This window comes from Dama dama, chromosome 20, assembly GCF_033118175.1.
Source record: "Dama dama isolate Ldn47 chromosome 20, ASM3311817v1, whole genome shotgun sequence".
Lineage (NCBI taxonomy): Eukaryota > Metazoa > Chordata > Mammalia > Artiodactyla > Cervidae > Dama > Dama dama.
This window is the reverse complement of record NC_083700.1, coordinates 115,595,651-115,615,223: the sequence shown is the minus strand read 5'-3', so window position 1 is coordinate 115,615,223 and position 19,573 is coordinate 115,595,651. Positions and strand designations below refer to the sequence as shown.

Below are 19,573 nucleotides of genomic sequence, written 5' to 3'. Positions count from 1 at the left end.
GGGTCCAGGCTCCCAGGGAATGTGGGACAGAGAGCAGAGAGCTGTGCTCACCACCAAGAAAGTGCCCTTTCCCTCCCCACCCCTGCTCTCTGCTTCAGCCACCAGGCCCTCCATCCTTATTCAGAGATGTCTGTGCTGACAAGGCCCCATTTCTTAGGGTCACAAGTAGTCAGGACACTGCCACCTGTCAGGTTGGATGGTGAACTTTGGGTGTCAGGCATCCACGCTGACTCCCTGGGGCTCCCAGCTGCTGTCTGAGGGGAGAACCCAGAACAGGGAGCACTGGGAGCCTCTGAAGCAGAAGCAGGTGCTCCCTGCTGCCTTGCTGGGTGGTGGCATCAGTGAACAGAAGGGGGAGGGAGGAACAGCCCCGCTGCAGGATTGAGGGGAAGCGTGGTCTTCCTAACTCCCCTAATTGGCTGTGAGGACCCAGGCTATCATGAAGGGAGGGGCCAGGCTGAGTGTCCTAAGGCCCCCCTGCTAGGTGGTCCAGGGGAGGTAGCTCAACACTTACATTAGGTTCAGCAATAACTTGAAGGGAGAGGCCTCAAAATCTGTCTAGTCCATGTATTTTCACTGGAGGATGTTGAACTTGGGACATACAGACTGTTCAAGATTCTCTGTTCATGATGATGACCACCGTGTTACCCAGAGATCCAGATTATGGCCTTGCTCCATCTTTGCACTTACTTTTCTGCTGGCAAAAGAGCTTTGTTCATTATTGCATCTCATACTTGTAATGTATGCTCCATGATGTGCTCCTACGAAGGGTTGAATGAAAGTTTGGATGAAAAAAATGAATCAGATGAATCAGGAATGAATTCCTCAAAGCAAAGCCTGTACTTCTCCCAGAGCCCTCTTGGCCTGTCTCGGAACAACCAGTCTCTCCAGTCACCCTCCTTCATGTGGCTGTGTGTTTCTGCCCCAGTCTCTGCAGGGCATCCTTCACATCCTTGTTTCTCAGACTGTAGATGAGGGGGTTGAGCATTGGGATGACCAGGGTGTAGAAGACAGAGACCACCTTGCCCTGCTCCATGGACTCCACAGCTCCTGGCTGGGCATACATGACAAAGACAGTCCCATAAAAGAGGGACACGGCTGTCATGTGGGAGCCACAGGTGGAGAAGAGCTTGTGTCTTCCTCCTCCTGAGCACATCCTCAGGATGGTCACTGTGATGTAGCCATAAGAGATGAGGACCACGAGTGTGGTGCCCACAATGATGAGACCACAGATGGCAAACATGACCAGCTCATTGATGGTAGTGTCAGCACAGGCAAGCTTGAGCAATGGAGGGACATCACAGAGGAAGTGGTCGATGTGGTTGGAGCTGCAGAACGGGAGGCTGAATGTGAAGCTGGTCTGCAGGATGGAGTTGAGGCAGCCCCCACAGTAGCAGCCCAGCATCAGGCGGGCACAGACCAAGGGGCACATGGAGATGGGGTAGTGCAGGGGGCTGCAGATGGCCACGAAGCGGTCATAGGCCATCACAGCCAGGAGGAATCCCTCAGTGGTGATGAGCAGGGAGAAGAAGAAGAACTGTGTGGCACACCCCCCTAAGGTGATGACCTTGGAGGAGGAAAGGAGGTCAGCAAGGGCCTTAGGGTAGATGACAGATGAATAGCACAAGTCTAAGAAGGAGAGGTTCTTGAGGAAGAAGTACATTGGGGAGTGCAGACGGGCATCCAGGGTGATGACCACGATCATGGTGAGGTTCCCCAGGATGGCCACCACGTACAGGGCCAGGAACAGAGCAAAGAGCAGGGCCTGGGTCTGTGGACCTCCCTCAAATCCCTCCAGCACAAACTCCTGCAGAGGCATCACTGAGAGGTTTCCATTTCTGTGGGGTGACATGACCCTGAGCACGACACGGGACAGAGAGCAGAGAGCAGGTGGGAGACAGGGAGAGGGAGCAGATCAACATCACATGATCATCCTCCCTTGGAGATCAAGGACTTTGCAGCATCTCACTGCCCACTGATCAAGAGACCACCAGCTGCCCATTTCTGCTCCCAGATGAGCGCAGACTGACCTGAAAAGGGAACATTTCCTCTGATTCATTAATGCATAGATATGCAAGTTCACTCTCTTTCTGGGTGACTCTGAGCTGCTGTTATGGGGTGTGTAGTGGCTGCCAGGAGCTTTGCAGACTGAAAACCTAAAGTGTGAGGAGTGTTGCAATCTCCTCTGTCTCTTCTCAATAAATGCTTTCCATCCCCATAGGGATGTTCCTGAGCCATGTAATTTCCACTCCTCACTCAAGTATCTAATCCTGCACTTTCCTGTCTTATTAATTCATTCACTAATTTTATAAATATTTATTGAACACCTCATGCCAGCCTGGTGGTGTGTTGTTGATGATTGTATCTCCAGGCCAGAGCAAGAACTAGCACCGACCAGGAAAATTTCTATCAGTCTGTCCTGCAGACCCTGAGCCCCGTGTAACATCAATTTGTGAACCTGGACCACAGCTTCATTCTGTCTGCTGAGCACTGTGCCTCCTTGAGGATCTCAGGAGGCCTCAAACCAATGTCCTGATGTTGAAAAATATGAGGAGGGGACACCAGACCACTGGGGTGCTATGTCTATCTTTCCTGCATACCCTGAGATCTATCTTGGCATCTTTGTCTCTAGGATAGAACCATGATGGCAAACATCAACAGAGCTGTTTGCATCCTTGAGAATGTAAGGGTTTTTTCTTGCAATGTACAGATAATGGACAATTAATGGGGAGGGGACAGCCAAGCTTTATGGCCTTAGAAGCAGCAGAACAGGGGCTGTGGCACATTTGGGATGTGGGGATGTCCTCCTCCTGTCCTTACTTCTATGCCCCTGGCTCCTCTGCACATCTCATATAGTCATTGCTTGAAGCAATGGGAGCCTCCAACATGGTCACATCTGCTCAGTGTCTGGGTCCTCCTGCTGGGTGCTGCTTCCTGTCCCTGTCACAGCCCAGACCTCCCTTGTCTGCCCTGAGCAGGGCTGACCACCACACTCCCATGGGACATGGGGACCCGCTGTGTGATGGCCAGAGGAATGGTTGGGAGATGCAACCTAAGGAGGGAGGAGTGGGAAGGAAGGCGGGCACAGCACCACAGTGCCTCTCAGGAAGGTGAGGAGGATTGGGGAGAGGATGTAAGATTACGTCAACACAAACTCCACAGTTCCTAGAGGGTGGGTCTGCAGCGTGACGCAACTGGCTGCCTTTGCAGGGAGCAAGCTCCTGTGCATTGTGGGTGTGCAGTCAGAGGCTGGGTGGTCAGTGGTGCCTGTGGAGGAGTGATGACCCCCATGTTCCCTCAGCTTTAAGTTCTCTTGGAAGATGGTCTATGAGAGCCCATGCTTTGCAACAAAAAGTGTGCGGGTACAAGCGTTAATGGTCCGGCTGTCCTCTCCTGGGAGACTTAAGTCCAATCCTCTTATGACAGCAGAGGGGGGCAGTCTATCTGAGATGCGCAGGCAGGGTCCACTCAAATTTGAAATTGGATATGGGCACTGATGGTGGACAGGTGCTGCCCTACACGTGTTGGCCGCAAGTCCTATGCACCGAGCCCTGTCCTGCACACACACACACACACACACACACACACACCCAATCTGTCCATCCAGGTCCTCACCTCATAATAATCTCAAAGTGACCAGAGTGACCACCTTCACCCACTATCCCCAGGTTTGGTGACCTTGTTGTTATATCCCTGGGGGTTCCCAGCTTTATTTATTTGGCTGTTTCCTGAGACAATTCATCCACCTCAGGGGCCTCGAGTCATCACAACGGTGACCCCTAGCATGCCTGGGGAACACATCAAGAGTACTTGGCATTTTCACCTCGGAAACTAAGCTCCAAAACTGGTTTTGAAAAACTGAACAAATACATTCTTCTGGCTTATTGAAATGACCAAGTGGGGCTACTGCAGCAGCTTCAGTAAACCTGCCTCTGAGTTGAGTCTGACAAACACCTTCCAGGGTGAAGCAGAGAAACCCAGGGCTCCTTTTGAGGATCTACTGAATAGTTGTAGTGACTGTGTCCTGAATCCTTTCCTTACAAACTCTCATCACTCAAGCATGATCTGAGCTCCTGTCAGCAGCAGCATTGCCTGATGCTTATCAGGTTCAGGATCTCAGGCCATTGACTTAAAATCCACCTTTGTACGAGGACCCCTGATTATTTCTACTCTGATAAAGTTCAGACCTGCTGCCCTAACTGACCCTTCCCAGAGCAGTGGGGTGTAGGGGACCTGCTGTCCAGGATCCAGGCTCCTAGGACTCACCTGTCAGTGATGTTGAGCACGCTCTGCTGAGTGATGACCGCACCGCTCCTGTGATGTCAGGAGGGCCATGGCTCACCCAGGACCCTGTGCTCCCGGGGAGGACAGGACTCCTGACCCAGGTCTGTGCTGGTGATAATGACGTGGCACTGAGCACCCCTTCCCTCGTCCACCTCTGGCCTCCTGTGCAGGGAAGTGAGTGAGGAGGGGACAGTGGAGGGCAGCAGGCTCTGGCTGCAGGAACTCCTGGGTCTTGATGGAAGCACAGCAGGGGACAGACTCAGTCACCTGACTCTCCACATTATCTGTCATGTGGGCAACATGTAGGTTCCTGCACCTTGGGGGTCACTCTGCTGGGAAGATGCTCTCTGTTTGCAGGTCTGGGACTTGAGGCCCCACATGGCCAATTAGGCGAGACCTGGGCTTCTGAGTGCCCTGGGACCCATAACCCCCTGGGTCCCAGGAGCTGCAGTCCTGTGACCAATCGTCCTTTGATGTGTCTCAGTCCAGTACGGGGGAGGCACACAGCCTGAAGTCCATTAGGGGTCCGTGTGTGGGGGTGGGGCACACAGTAGAGAAATGCAGATGACTTATACGGATTCTATGACTGTCCTCGGAAAGATCTCCCTGGGTGGCAGGTGGGACCCCCTGGTCCACATCCCTTTCTCCTCCTCTGCTCCATCCTCATCTGTTGCTGCGAGGAAAAGTGACAGGTGGGGAGTCTGTGCCCAGGGCAACAGCACAGCCATTTCTATGACGCTTATTACCATTATGACCCTTTTTCGTGCTAAAATTGTCCTGTTTTTGGCTATTTGGATTCTCTTCAAGGCAGCCCCACACTCACTGAATATAGCTTAAATATAATACATCCATTAAAACAAAATATTATAATCCCAGTTAGAAAACCAAAACCAAAGTATAAAGATGATGTATGTTTAATGTTTAATTTAATATAGAAAATTTGAAATGGAAATGCTGGAGAAAATTGTATCATATACATTCTAAGATAAACAAGGCTCATTTGTCTTAATAATTAGTAGACAAACTAGACTTCTGGGAAAAAAGCTTATTTGTAATGGGACATGTCATAATGAAACTTTTATCCACCTGGATGATAGGAAAATATAAATTTGTGTACAACTGATAGAGACTTAACTATCTGAAGTAAAAACTGACAGAATTAAAAAGAAACAGAATGGCAACCCACTCCAGTATTCCATGGCAGAGGAGCCTGGTTTTCACATCCCATGGGGCTGCAAAGAGTCAGACATGACTAAGTGATTGGCACACACACATATCCAAATTATAGGTAATATTTTACTATGTCTCTCTCAATAATAATGCAAGAGAAAAACTGTAGTCATGTTACAGTTGATTCTACATATCAGCCAAATTGATTGTACTTGACATACACAGAACAATACATTCAGCAACTGCAGAGCAAATTACCTTGAGCACACAGTACAGAATTCTAGTAGACCCCATGGTGTCCCCCTCACCCCCAGTAAATGTCTGCCTAAAAACGCCAACTGTGACCTTACTTGGAAATAAGACCTTTCCAAATGGATCAGTTAGCATGAGGTCATGATGGGTTGATCAGGTGGGTCATAAATCCACTGACAGGTGTTCTTCTGAGAAGAGGGGATGGAACGGAGGAACAAGACTCAAGGAAGAAGGACAAGTGAAAGCTGGGCAGAGGTTGGAGTGCCAAGGATGCCAGAGGCTCCAGAAGCCAGGAAAAGTCATGGAAGAATGTCTGTCTCAAACTTCCAAGGGCAGCAGGCCCTGGAGACAATTTGATTTTGGACATCTATCCTCTAGACCTGCGAGAGAGTAAATTCCTGTTGTGAAAGTCACTGACCATGTGTTAGTTCTGGCAGCCTTGGTCACTGACACAGGAGAGCGGTGAGGCAGTGTGCTTTTACCGGGCAAGGTCAGCAATACACCTTCACCCTCCTATCTCAGGGCTATGTCACCTCTCCAGCTCTATGTCAGAAAGTACTCTGCAGAGATCTTGACCCCCTTTTCCAACTCTTCCATATTCTAGTTCACTTATTTCAATTGTTTTAAACAGGATCACACATCAAAATTTACTTGTAGAATCTTTTTTAGAGAGATGTTTAGATTACTTCCTATTTTATTTTTTCAGTGATGTGCATTATGAAATGGACATTTTTGTTCTACCTAAAGTCTGTGTCTTGAAGTGTGTTCCTGAGCAGAGAGGCACATTTTTTTTTTCTCAACCTCATTAAATTTTACATTAATTTTATACAACGGAGACTCCTTTCCTTCCATCTTTCTTCACTTGTGTCATCCAATTACTGTAATCAACTCTAAAGCTAAAAGCCTTCCCTTTAAACTGTTCTGCTTCCAAGGGACTAAAGGAGTCTAAAAGGTATTCCAGTGACTACAGTATTGGCTAAAGATCAGCAGAGAGATATTATTCATGCCAAAATCCTTCTTTTCTGTTCCAGTTTCTTCACCAAGCCTCTATTGATCTGGATTGTCTACATTCATAGCTTCGAAGAGAACAGGAGTGTGAATTGTTCTTGCTGTAAATCATTCTGTCCTTTCACTTTTCTTGGTATGAAACTGTATCATGTAAAGTTGGTTTTTATTTATGCACTTATCTAGGAAATTCTCGAAATGACTGTACCAGTGAAGCTCTATTTAGAATGAATAGCATTGACTTATAGAGTTTTGATAATGGTTAACTTTGGGGGACAAAACTTGGGAGTGAACAAAAATGACAGTGGCATTTAGGTTTTTAACACGAATGGTAGGGGATTCCATGAGTGGATATGCTGTGATGATTTTTTTCTGTAAATATAGAATAAGAATACAAAACTATTTCTCTTATTCATACCAGAAAGGTGAATACTGTGGTAGAGGTCTGTGGCATCAACTTTAGTGAGAAAGTCACCATGCCCTTGGGGTGATGGAGCAGGAGCCCAAGAGATCTTCGGCCCCAAATGGAACCAAGAGTTTTCCTCTGACACCTGACCTCTCTCCCCTGTGAGAGGCACTATTTGTCAGATCTGAGTCACTCAAGCCAAGATTGTTCCTACTGATATCAAACTCACAAGGAGAACGTTTGTCCATGTATTATTATTGTTGTTGTGTTGTCATTGAAAACTGGGTCACGGGGTCTTCCCTCCTGAGCCACTGATTAAGACTTCGCCTTGCAATGCAGAGGAGTGTGAGTTTGATCTCTGGTCCAGGAACTATGATTCCACCTGTCTCATGGCCAAAAAAACAAACAAAAATAAATAAAACAGAAACAACATTGTAATAAATTCAGTAAAGAGTTTACAAAAAACTGGATCATGAGTACTGACCGTATTGGTTGGGGTGAAGTATGAAAGAAAAATGTTGAGGATTTAATTTCTCTTTGAAATAATCACCCATAAGGACACAATGAATATTTATCCATCAATAATCTTTTATATACCAGCCATTGCCTAAGGTATTTTATTTATGCACATTATCTCTGGTGAGCCTGGCCATATGAATATATATTTTAATTGCAGTATAGTTGATTGTAAGACTAGGTTAGTTCCTGGTGTACTGCATAGTGATTTGATAGTTATATTCTTATATTCCCTTGTGGCTCAGATGGTAAAGAATCTGCCTGCAATGCGGGAGACCTGCGTTCGATCCCTGGGTTGGGAAGATCCCCTGGAGGAGGGCATGGCTACCCACTCCAGTATCCTTGCCTGGAGAATCCCATGGACAGAGGAGGCTGGCTGGCTACAGTCCATGGGGTCACAGAGTCGGACGTGACTGAGTGACTAAGCACACAGCACATACATTATAAAGTGATCATTTCAATAAATCTAATAACCGTCTGTTCCCATGTAAGGTTTTATATTAATGATACAATGACTAAGAATACACATTCTTTATGCTATAAATTATATCCCAGATTTATTTATTTACTACAGACTTTATGCCTGGATACTCCCTTTATCTATTTAGCCCCTCAATGCCTTTCCTTCTGGCAACCACCCTGTGTTCTATGTATGTATCAGTCTGATTCCAATTTATTATGTTTTTTTTTTTAAATTTCTTTGAAAAGCCACATATATGTGAGGTCATATGGTATTCCTTTTCCCTAAATGATTTCTTTCACAAAGGATAAAACCATCTAAATCCATCCATTTGTCACAAATAGCAGGAAAGGATTTCATAATTTTATTGTTGATTAATACTCCAGTGTGTATGTGTCTATTCAGTTATATGTCACATATTTGTTCATTCTTCTTTTGAAGGACACTTAGATTGCTTCCTTATGTTGACTATTGTATAGAATGATGCAGAAAAAAATTGGTGTGCATATATCATTTCAAAAGAGTGTTTTTGTTTTCTTCAGGGAAATATGCAGAAGTGGAGTTGCTAGATCTCATAGATGTCCTATTTTCAGTTTTGGTAAGTGGAGGAGAGCACCGCACTGTTCTCCACAGTGGCCACCGCAGATTTCAACTTCAACAACGGTGCCTGATGGTTCCTTGTCTCCACATTCTTACCAATACTCACTATTCTTCACTTTTTTATGATAATCATTCAAATAGGTGTGAAGTGATATCTCAATTTGCTGTTGATTTGCATTTCCCTGAGGATGAGTGATGCTGAGAGTCTTTTCAAGTGTGTGTTAGCCATTGTATGTCTCCTTTGATAAAGGTTTATTTAGGTACTCGGCCAGTTTTTAATTGGGTGGCTTGCTGTTTTGTTTTGGAATTTTTATTTTATTGAAGTATAGTTGATTTACAATGTTTGCTAATTTCAAGAGTACAACAAAGTAATTCAGTTATTTTCTTGTTGTTCAGTTGCTACGTCGTATCTGACTCTTTCTACCCGATGAACTGTACCATGCTGGGTTCCCCTGTTCTCCTATATCTCAAGAAGTTTGCTCAAATTCATGTCCACTGAGTTGGTGATGCTATTTAACTATCTCATCTCCTGCTGCCCCCTTCTCCTTTAGTCTTCAATCTTCCCAGCATCAGGGTCTTTTCCAGTGAGTTGGCTCTTCACATCAGATGGTCAAAGTATTGAACCTTCAGCTTCAGCATCAGTCCTTTCAATGGATATTCTGGGTTGATTTCCTCTGGGATTGACTGGTTTGATTTTCTTGCAGTTCAAGGGACTTTCAAGAGTCTTCTCCAGCACCACTATTTGAAAGCATCAATTCTTCAGCACTCAACCTTCTTTATGATCCAACTCTCTCATCCATACATGTCTACTGGAAAAGCCATACCTTGGACTATATGGACCATCATTGGCAAGGTGATGTCTCTGTTTTTTAATATGCTGTCTAAGTTTGTCATAGTTTTCCTTCTGAGGAGCAAGTGTCTTTGAATTTCATGGCTGCAGTCACTGTCCACAGTAATTTTGGAGCCTAAGAAAATAAAATCTGTTGCTGCTTCCACTTTTCCCTTTTCTGTTTGCCATGAATTGATGGGACCAGATGCCATATTCTTAGCTTTTGAATGTTGAGCTTTAAGCCAGCTTTTTCACTCTCCTCTTTCACCCTTATCAAGATGTTCTCTACTTCCTCTTCACATTCTGCCATTAGTGTGGTATCATCTGTATATCTGAGGTTGTTGATCCCAGAAATCTTGATTCTAGCTTGTTCTTCAACCAGCTTGGCATTTTGCATGATGTACTCCACATAGAAGTTAAATAAACAGTGTGACAATATACAGCCTTGTACTCCTTCCCCAACTTTGAACCAGTCAGTTGTCTCATGTTCAGTTCTAACTGGTCCTTCTTAATTCACATGCAAGTTTCTCAGGGGGCAGGTAAGTTAATGTGGTACTCCTATTTCTTTAAGAATTTCCCACAGTTTGTTGAGCTCATAGTCAAAGGCATTAGCTTAGTCAATGTAGCAGAAATAGACATTTTCTGGAATTGCCTTGCTTTCTTCAAGATCCAAAAAATGTTGCCAGTTTGATCACTGGTTCTTCTGCCTTTTCAAAATCCAGCTTGTATATCTGGAAGTTCTCAGTTCATGTATTGCTGAAGCCTAGTTTGAAGGAATTTGAACATAACCTTGCCAGCATGTGAAATGAGTAGTTGTAGGATCATTAAAACATTCTTTGATATTGCTTCTTGGGGATTGGAATCCCCAAGAACTTTTCAGTTTTCCAGTCCTGTGGCCACTGCTGAGTTTTTCAGATTTGCTGACATATTGAGTGCAGCACTTTAACTGCATCATCTTTCAGAATTTAAAATAGTTCAGCTGGAATTCTATCACCTCCACTAGCACTGTTTGTATAAATGCTTCCTAAGACTCGCTTGACTTCACACTCCAAGACGTTCAGGTTTAGGTGAGTGACCACACCATCATGGTTATCTGGGCCATTAAGATCTTTTTGTAGACTTCTTCTGCATACTCTTGACACTTCTTCTTAATCTCCTCTGCTTCTGTTAGGTCCTTACCATTTTTGTCTGTTATTGTGCCCATCCTTGCGTGAAATGTTTGCTTGATATCTCATTTTCTTGAAGAGATCTCTAGTCTTTCCCATTCTATTGTTTTCCTTGATTTCTTTGCATAGTTCATTTAAGAAGGCCTTCTTATCTCTCCTTGCTATTCTTGAGACTCTGCATTCAAATGAGGTATAGCTTTCCCTTTCTCCTTTTCCTTTTGCTTCTCTTCTTTGCTCAACTATTTGCAAAACCTTGTTCTTTTTTACATTCTTTTTTGATTTACTATCATGGGCCATTAAGTGGATTTCCCTGTGCTATCTAGTAGGTCCTTCTTGGTTATCTCTCTTATACATAGTAGTCTGTGTATGTTAATCCCAAACTCCTGATTGATCATTTCTCTGCCTTGCACATTTTCTGTTTGGTAATTATAAGTTTGTTTTGATATCTGTAAGCATATTTCTGTTTTGCAAATATGTTCAATGGAGTATTGCTCAGCCAGGAAAAAAAATGAAATAATGCTATTTGCGGCAACATGGATGGGCCTAGAGATGATCACACCATGCCAAGAAAGTCAGACAGAGAAACGAGCATTGTATCACTCATATGTGGAATTCTCTTGCTTTTTCTATGATCCGGTATATGTTGGCAGTTTGATCTCTGGTTCCTCTGCCTTTTCTAAATCCAGCCTGTATATCTGGAAGTTCTTGGTTCACATACTATTGAGGCCTAGCTTAAAGTATTTTGAGTATAATCTTGCTGACTTGTGAAATGAATGCAACTGTGTGGCAATTTGAACGACGTTTGGCGTTCCTTTTCTTTGAGAATGGAATGAAAACTGACCTTTACCAGTTCTGTGACCACTGATGAGTTTTCCAAATTTGCTGGCATAGTGAGAGAAGCACTTTGACAGCATCATCTTTTAGGATTTGCAATAGCTCAGCTGGAGTTACATCACTTCCACTAGTTTTGTTTGTAGTATGCTTCCTGAGGTCCAGGTGACTTCATACTTCCGGTTCTAGGTGAGTGACCACACCATTGTGGTTATCTGGGTCATTGAGATCCTTTTTGTATAGTTCTTCTGTGTATTCTTGCCACCTCTTCTTACTCTCCTTTACTTCTGTTAGTTCCTTACTGTTTTTGCTGTTTATTGTGCCTATCTTTTCTTGAAATGTTCCCTTGGTATCTCCAATTTTCTTAAAGAGACCTGTACTGATTACCATTCTATTTTTTCCCTCTGTTTCTTTGCATTGTTCATTAAGAAGGCTTTCTCATCTTTCCTTGCTATTCTCTGGACCTCTGCTTTCAGCTGGGTATACCCTTCCCTTTATTCTTTGCCTTTTGCTTTTCTTCTTTTCTCAGCTATTTGTAGGGCCTCCTCAGACAATCACTTTGCCTTCTTGCGATTCTTTTTCTTGAGGATGATTTTGGTCACCGCCTCCTGTACAATGCTGCAAACCTCTGTCCATGGTCCTACAGGCACTCAGCCTACCATATCTACTCCCTTGGATCTATTCCAGAAAAACAAGGGAAATCCCAAAAAAGTCTACTTCTGCTTCATTGACTACGCTAAAGCCTTTGACTGTGTTGATCACAACAAACTGTGGAAAATTCTTAAAGTGACGGGAATACCAGACCACTTCACCTGGCTCCTGGGAAATCTGTATGCAAGTGAAGAAGCAGCAGTTCAAACCAGATATGGAACAACAAACTGGTTCAAAATTGGGAAAGGAGTATGTCAAAGCTGTATATTGTCATCCTTCTTATTTAACTGATATGCAGAGTGGTATCTTATGGTGGCTGGTGTCAAGTTCGTGGTATTCAAAGAAAATTTCACTCTGGGACCAAAGACAGGGTCTCAGTCATTGAGAGCTTTGTGCAGCAGAGAATTTACTGAAGTGAAAGAATAGGAAAGCTTCTGATACAGACATCAGAAGGGGGAAGAAAGAGTATGCCCCTCTCACTAGTTTTAGCAGGGCAGTATATACTTTTCAGTTGGCTGCTAAGAAGATAAAAAGAATACTTCAAGACTGCACAAGGTGGTAAAAGTTTTTCCAGAATCCTTCTCCCAGAGAGTACATCCCAAGATAACATCGATCTGAGATTAGTCAAGGAGAATGGGTTCTGGGCAGAATGTCTCTGTGTGAGATATATTGTTGCTGTGTAAGCAATGAATATGAGAAAACAGGTTCCCAGGCAAGATTTGTTACAATTATAATCATTAACATACAGACAAAGAAAACCATACCCACGATTAAGATATATTACTGCTGCACATTCATTAGCTCTGTATCTAAAGAAAAGCCAGTTCTCTGGGGCAAGATACATTGTTGCATAAGCCTTAATGAAAGCATGAGCAAGATATACTGTTGCCTGTGCAGCCTACATGATTAATGCAGAAGAATGTGAACAAAAATGTTCACCTCCACCTTAAAGGGGCCTTGGACTCCTGCCTAAATCTTAACTCTCTCAAGAGTACATCATGCGATATGCCATGCTGGATGACTCACAAGCTGGAATCAAGACTGCTGGGAGAAATATCAACAACCTCAGATATGCAGATGATACCACCCTAATGGCAGAAAGTGAAGATGAACTAAAGAGCCTCTTGATGAAGGTGAAAGGAGATTGTAAAAACTGGCTTAAAGGTCAACATTCAAAAAACTAAGATCTTGGCATCCGGATCTCATCACTTCATGGCACATAGTTGGGGCAACAATGGAAACAGTGACAGACTTTATTTTGTTGGACTCCAAAATCACAGTGGATGGTGACTGCAGCCATGAAATTCAGAGCAAAGCTATGACAAACCAAGACAACATATTCAAAAGCAGAAATATAACTTTGCCAACAAAGGTCCATCTTGTTGAATCTATGATTTTTCCATTAGTCATGTATGGATGTGAGAGTTGGATCATAAAGAAGGCTGAGTGCCATAGAATTGATGTTTTTGAACTGTGGTTTTGGAGAAGACTCTTGAGAGTTCCTTGGACAGCAAGGAGATCAAACTAGTCAATCCTAAAGGAAATCAAACTTGAATATTCATTGAAAGGACTGATGCTATGGCTTAAGCTCCAATACTTTTGCTACCTGATATGAAGAGCTGACTGATTGGAAAAGACCCTGATGCTGGGAAATACTGAGGGCAGGAGGAGTCAGGGGCGACCAAGGATGAGATGGTTGGATGGCATTTGTCGACTCAATAGACATGAGTGTGAACAAACTCTGGGAGATGGTGAAGGATGGAGAAGCCTGGAGTGCTGCAGTCCATGAGGTTGCAAAGAGTGAGACTCAACTGAGCAACTGAATGACGGAAACAACAATTAAAAACTCAGTGAAATGCAATGAAAAATCTTTAAGCTATGAAAATATATTTCTCTAAATATGAATGCATATTTCTCTAAACATGTTATACACATTGACAACTAACATGAAAGTATGCTCAACAGCACTAATCATTATTGAAATGAAAATAAACAACAATGTGATAATACTTTGGAACTATCAGGATGGATATACAAAAGAAACAAAAGTATGCTTGTATGTTGTATGTATGTAAGTATATATGTTGACTAGCAGAAATTGGAACATTCTTGCACTGTTGGTGGGAATGTATAAAGTACTATGGAAAATTCTTTGCAGTTTCCTCCAAAATTAAAAAAAAAAAATTACTGTGTGATCCAATAATCACATATTTGAGTGTATATCCTGCCTCAATTAGATAGCAGTAACTATAAGAGATATTTGCACACCTACATACACAGCAGCATTCTTCATCATAGGCAGACGGTGGAAGAAACACAAGTGTTCATTGGCGAATAAAATGGTAAACAAAATGTTGTGGTGTATATATGAGGGAATATTATTTAGCCTTTTAAAAGATTAAAATACTGATATTTATTGCAACATGGATGAAACTTGAAGACATTTTGTTAAGTGAGATAACCAGACACACAAAAAGACAAATATTGTATGCTTTACTTATGTGAGGTATCTAAAGTAGTCACATTCATAGAGACAAAATTAAAGTGTTGGCTGCCAGTGGTTGAGGCAGGGGAAATAGGGAGTTACTGCTGAGGGGTATCAGTTCAATTTTGCAAGATGAAAAAAGTTCTGGAGATTTGTTACACGAGAAGATGAATATGCTGAGCACTGCCGAACTGTACACTTAAAAGCAGGCACAACAAAAATGTTGTTTTTTAAACACAATTAGAAACTTCTAACCTTCAGAAAAGTTATCATAGAAACAAAATTTAAAGTACACTATGGTCTTGAAATCCAAGGTGTTTATTCTACACTAACTCGATAACGTAACTAGAACTATTTAACTTACATTTTGGAGTTCAATGACTAATTAACACTGAACTCAGGTTATAATCAGGCAGCAGATATAGAATGAGAACCTATTAAGTGGCAGAAGATTGCAAAGCATGTACAGAATTAACAAACCAAATAAAACACTTACATTGTACAGAGATCTTCACTACAATCTGAAATGTAGGAAACATGGATGAAATGATAATCTGTAGTGTTTTAAAAGTTATTTTTTCTAGATTACTGGAGAAAATTTATTTCACATAATATCTGACAAGCTTTCCTGATTTATTGCAAAGTCAGAATTAATGCTCTTTTTTACAAAAAATCATTGATTCCTTACTGTGTATACAATTAGATTTTATATAATAGTGATAATTGTACAGTTATTGAAGAAAAAAAAGATTGTTCTTTTCTCCATTTCAAATTTGTATTAAGATGGTATAGGTTCAAGAATATCTTTTTGAACCCCCATAGAATAATACAGGATAAATGAGAGAGAGAGAGAGAGAAGGAGGACTAGGAGAGGGCATTGGAGGGGGAGGAGGGGCAGAGGAGGGGGAGGAGGGGACAGAGGAGAGGGAGGAGGGGAAGTGGAGGGGGAGGGAGTGGGGAATGAGGATGATGAGGAGGACAAGGGAAAAGTGGGTGGGAGATAGAGCAATATTATAGCATGAGAGGATGAGAAGCGTGATATCATGGAGAGATAATTCAGGGAACTCCTCAACAAAAAAATATATCATATCAGATGAATACAGTAATATACTGCAGAGACAGAAATAATTTTGGAGAGCTCAAAGCGAAGACAAATGGGGCCAAGAATCCAGCAGATACCTTGGAGTGTGCTGGAAATAAGTGATGGTGAGCAGCAATTTGATGCTTGGGTGTTGGCCCCTCCCCACGGTTCTCCTGAGCAAGGAGATGGAGAACTATGATCAGAGACCACTCCCAAGTTCACTGGTCAAGTTCCATGTAGTGACCATGAGAGTGGATGATGCTACCGAAGGAAGACACCATGAGGAGGCCACTAGGCTCTGAGTCCAGGCTGTGTGTTGGGTCCAGGGAGCACGAAGATGGATCTCTGAGTGGGCAGGTCAAGATTGAGGGACCAGGCTCCTGGGGAGTGTGGGACAGGGATAGGAAGTTATGCTCCCTGCCAAGAAACAGCACCATCTCTTACCAACTCCCAATTTCCTCTGCAGCCACCAGGACCATTACCTGTACTAACAGATGTCTGCGCTGACAAAGCACCAATTGTCAGGGTCATAAGTAGTCAGGACAGTGTCAGCTGCAAGGCTGTGTGGTAAAGGGTCAGCTGAGCTTTGAGAATCAGACACCCACGTTGACTCCCTGGGGTTCCCAGCTGCTGTCTGAGGGGGGAAACCCAGGACAGGGTGCACTGAGAGTCTCTGAAGCAGGGCACAGGTGCTCCCTGCAGCCTTGTTGGTGTGGTAGTATTGTGAAATGGAGGGGAAGGTGGAAGAACAACCACACCGCAGAATTAAGGGGAACATGGTCTTCCTAACTCCTCCCAACTGGCAGTAGTAATCTCAGGCTATCACCAAGGAAGATGCAAGGATCATGTGCTAAAGCCCCCCTCCTAGGTGGTCCGGGGGAGCATTCTGAGCACACATTTGCATTAGATTCAGGAAAGAAGTGAAGGAAATGGCCAGAGACTTTGTCTAGTTATGTACCGTCACTGGTAGAGTTGAACTTGGGACATATACTATGCCTCAAAGATTCCCTGTTCATCACTCTACCTACAAAGGTCAAGAATAGAGTCTTGCCCCATTGATGATGTTAATTTTCTGATGCCAAAGAAAATGTCTCATTCACTTTGTATCTCACACTTGAAATGCATGGACGATGGTAAGTGAAGGGTTGAATGAAATGTTGGATGAAAGAATGAATTGAGGGAATAAGGAAAAAATTCCTCCAACCAAACCTGGTACCTCCTATGAAGCCATCTTGTCCTGACTTCAAAACACGTTGTCCTTTCTGGCCACCCTCCTTCACGTGGCTGTGTGTTTCTGCCCCAGTCTCTGCAGGGCATCCTTCACCTCCTTGTTTCTCAGACTGTAGATGAGGGGGTTGAGCATCGGGATGATGAGGGTGTAGAAGACAGAGACCACCTTGCCCTGCTCCATGGACTCCACAGCTCCTGGCTGGGCATACATGACAAAAACTGTCCCATAATAGATGGACACTGCTGTCATGTGGGAGCCACAGGTGGAGAAGAGCTTGTGTCTCCCCCCTCTTGAGCGCATCCTCAGCATTGTCCCTGTGATGTAGCCATAGGAGACGAGGATGGCAAGTATGGTGCCCACAATTATAAGCCCACAAAGGCCAAACATGACTAGCTCATTGATGGTAGTGTCAGCACAGGCAAGCTTAAGCAAGGGAAGCACATCACAGAAGAAGTGGTCGATGTGGTTGGAGCTGCAGAATGGGAGGCTGAATGTGAAGCTGGTCTGCAGGATGGAGTTGAAGAAGCCCCCACAGTAGGTGCCCAGCACCAGGCGGGCACAGACCGAAGGGCGCATGGAGATGGGGTAACGCAGGGGGCTGCAGATGGCCAGGAAGCGGTCATAGGCCATCACAGCCAAGAGGAATGCCTCAATGGTGCCCACCATGGAGAAGAAGAAGAACTGGGTGGCACATCCTGCAAAGGTGATGACCTTGGAGGAGGACAGGAAGTTGACCAGGGCCTTGGGGTAGATGACAGACGAGTAACACAAGTCCACAAAGGAGAGGTTCTTGAGGAAGAAGTACATTGGGGAGTGCAGACGGGCATCCAGGGTGATGAGCACGATCATGGTGAGGTTCCCCAGGACTGTCACCACATACAGGGCCAGGAACAGAGCAAAGAGCACGGCCTGGGTCTGCAGACCTCCCTCAAATCCCTCCAGCATGAATTCCTGCAGAGGCATCACTGAGAGGTTTCCATTTCTGTGGGGTAACATTTCCTTGAACTGGGTGACAGGGGCAGAGAGTCAAGAGCAGGAGAGAGACAATGAGATGGAATAGTTCAATGTCACCCGGTGATCCTCCCATGGATCACACAGACCCTTCCGTGCCTCACTGCCCATGGACCAACACACAATCCAGTTCCCATTCCTCCTTTCAGATGTGCTCACACTGACCTGAAATTGCAAACATTTCTGCTGACTTGCACCTTGATAATCATGCACAGAGCCCTCCCTCTCTGGGAGATTCTGAGCTGTTGCCACGGGATTGTTCCAGGGCTCCTACAGAGCTGAGTGTCCATGGTGTAAGAACGGCTTGCATCTCCTGGTCATTTCTGAAGGACATGCTTTCCCTCCCCATGGGGACACTTCTGAGTCGTGCCATTTCTACACTTTGTTCGAGTATCTAATACTGCACCTTCTGCCCCTTATTTTAGCCCTCCTTTAATTTCAGAAATTGTTAAGCACTTTTTGCCATCCTGACTCAACCCAGTGATGGTCCTTTCTCTAGGCCAGGCCAGGACCAGAGCAGGGACCAGTCCTCACCAGGCTAAAGTGGGTGATTTTTCTGTCACCCTTGTAGGCCCTGAGAGATATCTCAGGTTCACTGTCTCTGAGATTTAACTATCATGGCAACCATCAGCAGACCTCTCTGCATCTTTGAGAATCTAAGGGTTCTTTCCTGCTAGGCCCTGATGTTGAATAATTGGTGGAAAGAGGACAGCCCAGCTCCATGGGCTGAGAACCTGCCAGACAGAGGCTGTGACACATTCAGGATGTGCCATGTCCTCCCCCTGTCCTTACTTCCATGCCCCTGGCACCCTGGTACACCCTGTGGGGTGATTGCTTGGAGAAATGGGAGCCACCAATATGGTCACATTTGCTCAATGTCTGGGTCCTCCTGCTGGGTGCTGCTTCCTGTCCTCATCACAGCCCAGACCTCCCTTGTCTGCCACACATTCTCATGAAACATGGGGACCAGTTGTGCAATGGCCAGAGGAACTAACAGGATATGATGCAACTTAAGAGGAGGAGTGGGAAGGATGGATCATTAGCACAGAGCCACAGTGCCTCCCAGGGTGGGGAGGAGGACTAGTGAGAGGGTGAAACCTGATTTTATAGAGTTTCATGTTTTCTAGAGGTCAGATCTGTAGCTGTCTGACTTTGAAAGGGTGAGTTCCCCAGGAGTAGGGGTGTGTAGACAGAGGCTGGAGGTCAGTGGTGGCTGTGGAGGAGTGATGACCCCCCACGTTCCCTCTGAGACTGAAGTTCTCTTAGGAGGTTGTCTATGAGAGCCAGGACTCTCTCTCAATAGAAGATGCAGATGAAAGAATAGACTGTCCTATTTGCAATATTTAGGCTTTCCTTTCTGGAATATCTGACCCCAACTCTCACATGACAGCAGAGGTGGACAGTCTGACCTTGGATGCCCAAGATCCTCTCAAATATGTGTTTGAGCCTGGTGCCAAGTGTGGTGGCCGCTACCCACCTTGGCCACCGACCCCTGAGCAAATAGCCCTGTACTCTCAATGGCACCAAGGAACCTCCCCTCCCCCTTTTCAGCTCTGCCTTCCTTGCAGTGAAGTGAGAGTGAGGAGGGGACGGGG

General features: G+C 44.5%; 2 protein-coding genes across 2 annotated transcripts; both read right to left on the bottom strand.

The window, feature by feature from the left end:
* Positions 1–901: 901 nt before the first annotated feature.
* Positions 902–1,852, bottom strand: LOC133040422 (olfactory receptor 9S13-like). The gene has a single exon (XM_061120145.1). The coding sequence runs from the start codon at positions 1,850–1,852 to the stop codon at positions 902–904; it is 951 nt and encodes a 316-aa protein (XP_060976128.1).
* A 15,160-nt stretch (positions 1,853–17,012) lies between these two features.
* On the bottom strand, positions 17,013–17,963 carry LOC133040421 (olfactory receptor 9S13-like). The gene has a single exon (XM_061120144.1). The coding sequence runs from the start codon at positions 17,961–17,963 to the stop codon at positions 17,013–17,015; it is 951 nt and encodes a 316-aa protein (XP_060976127.1).
* Between the last annotated feature and the right edge of the window lie 1,610 nt (positions 17,964–19,573).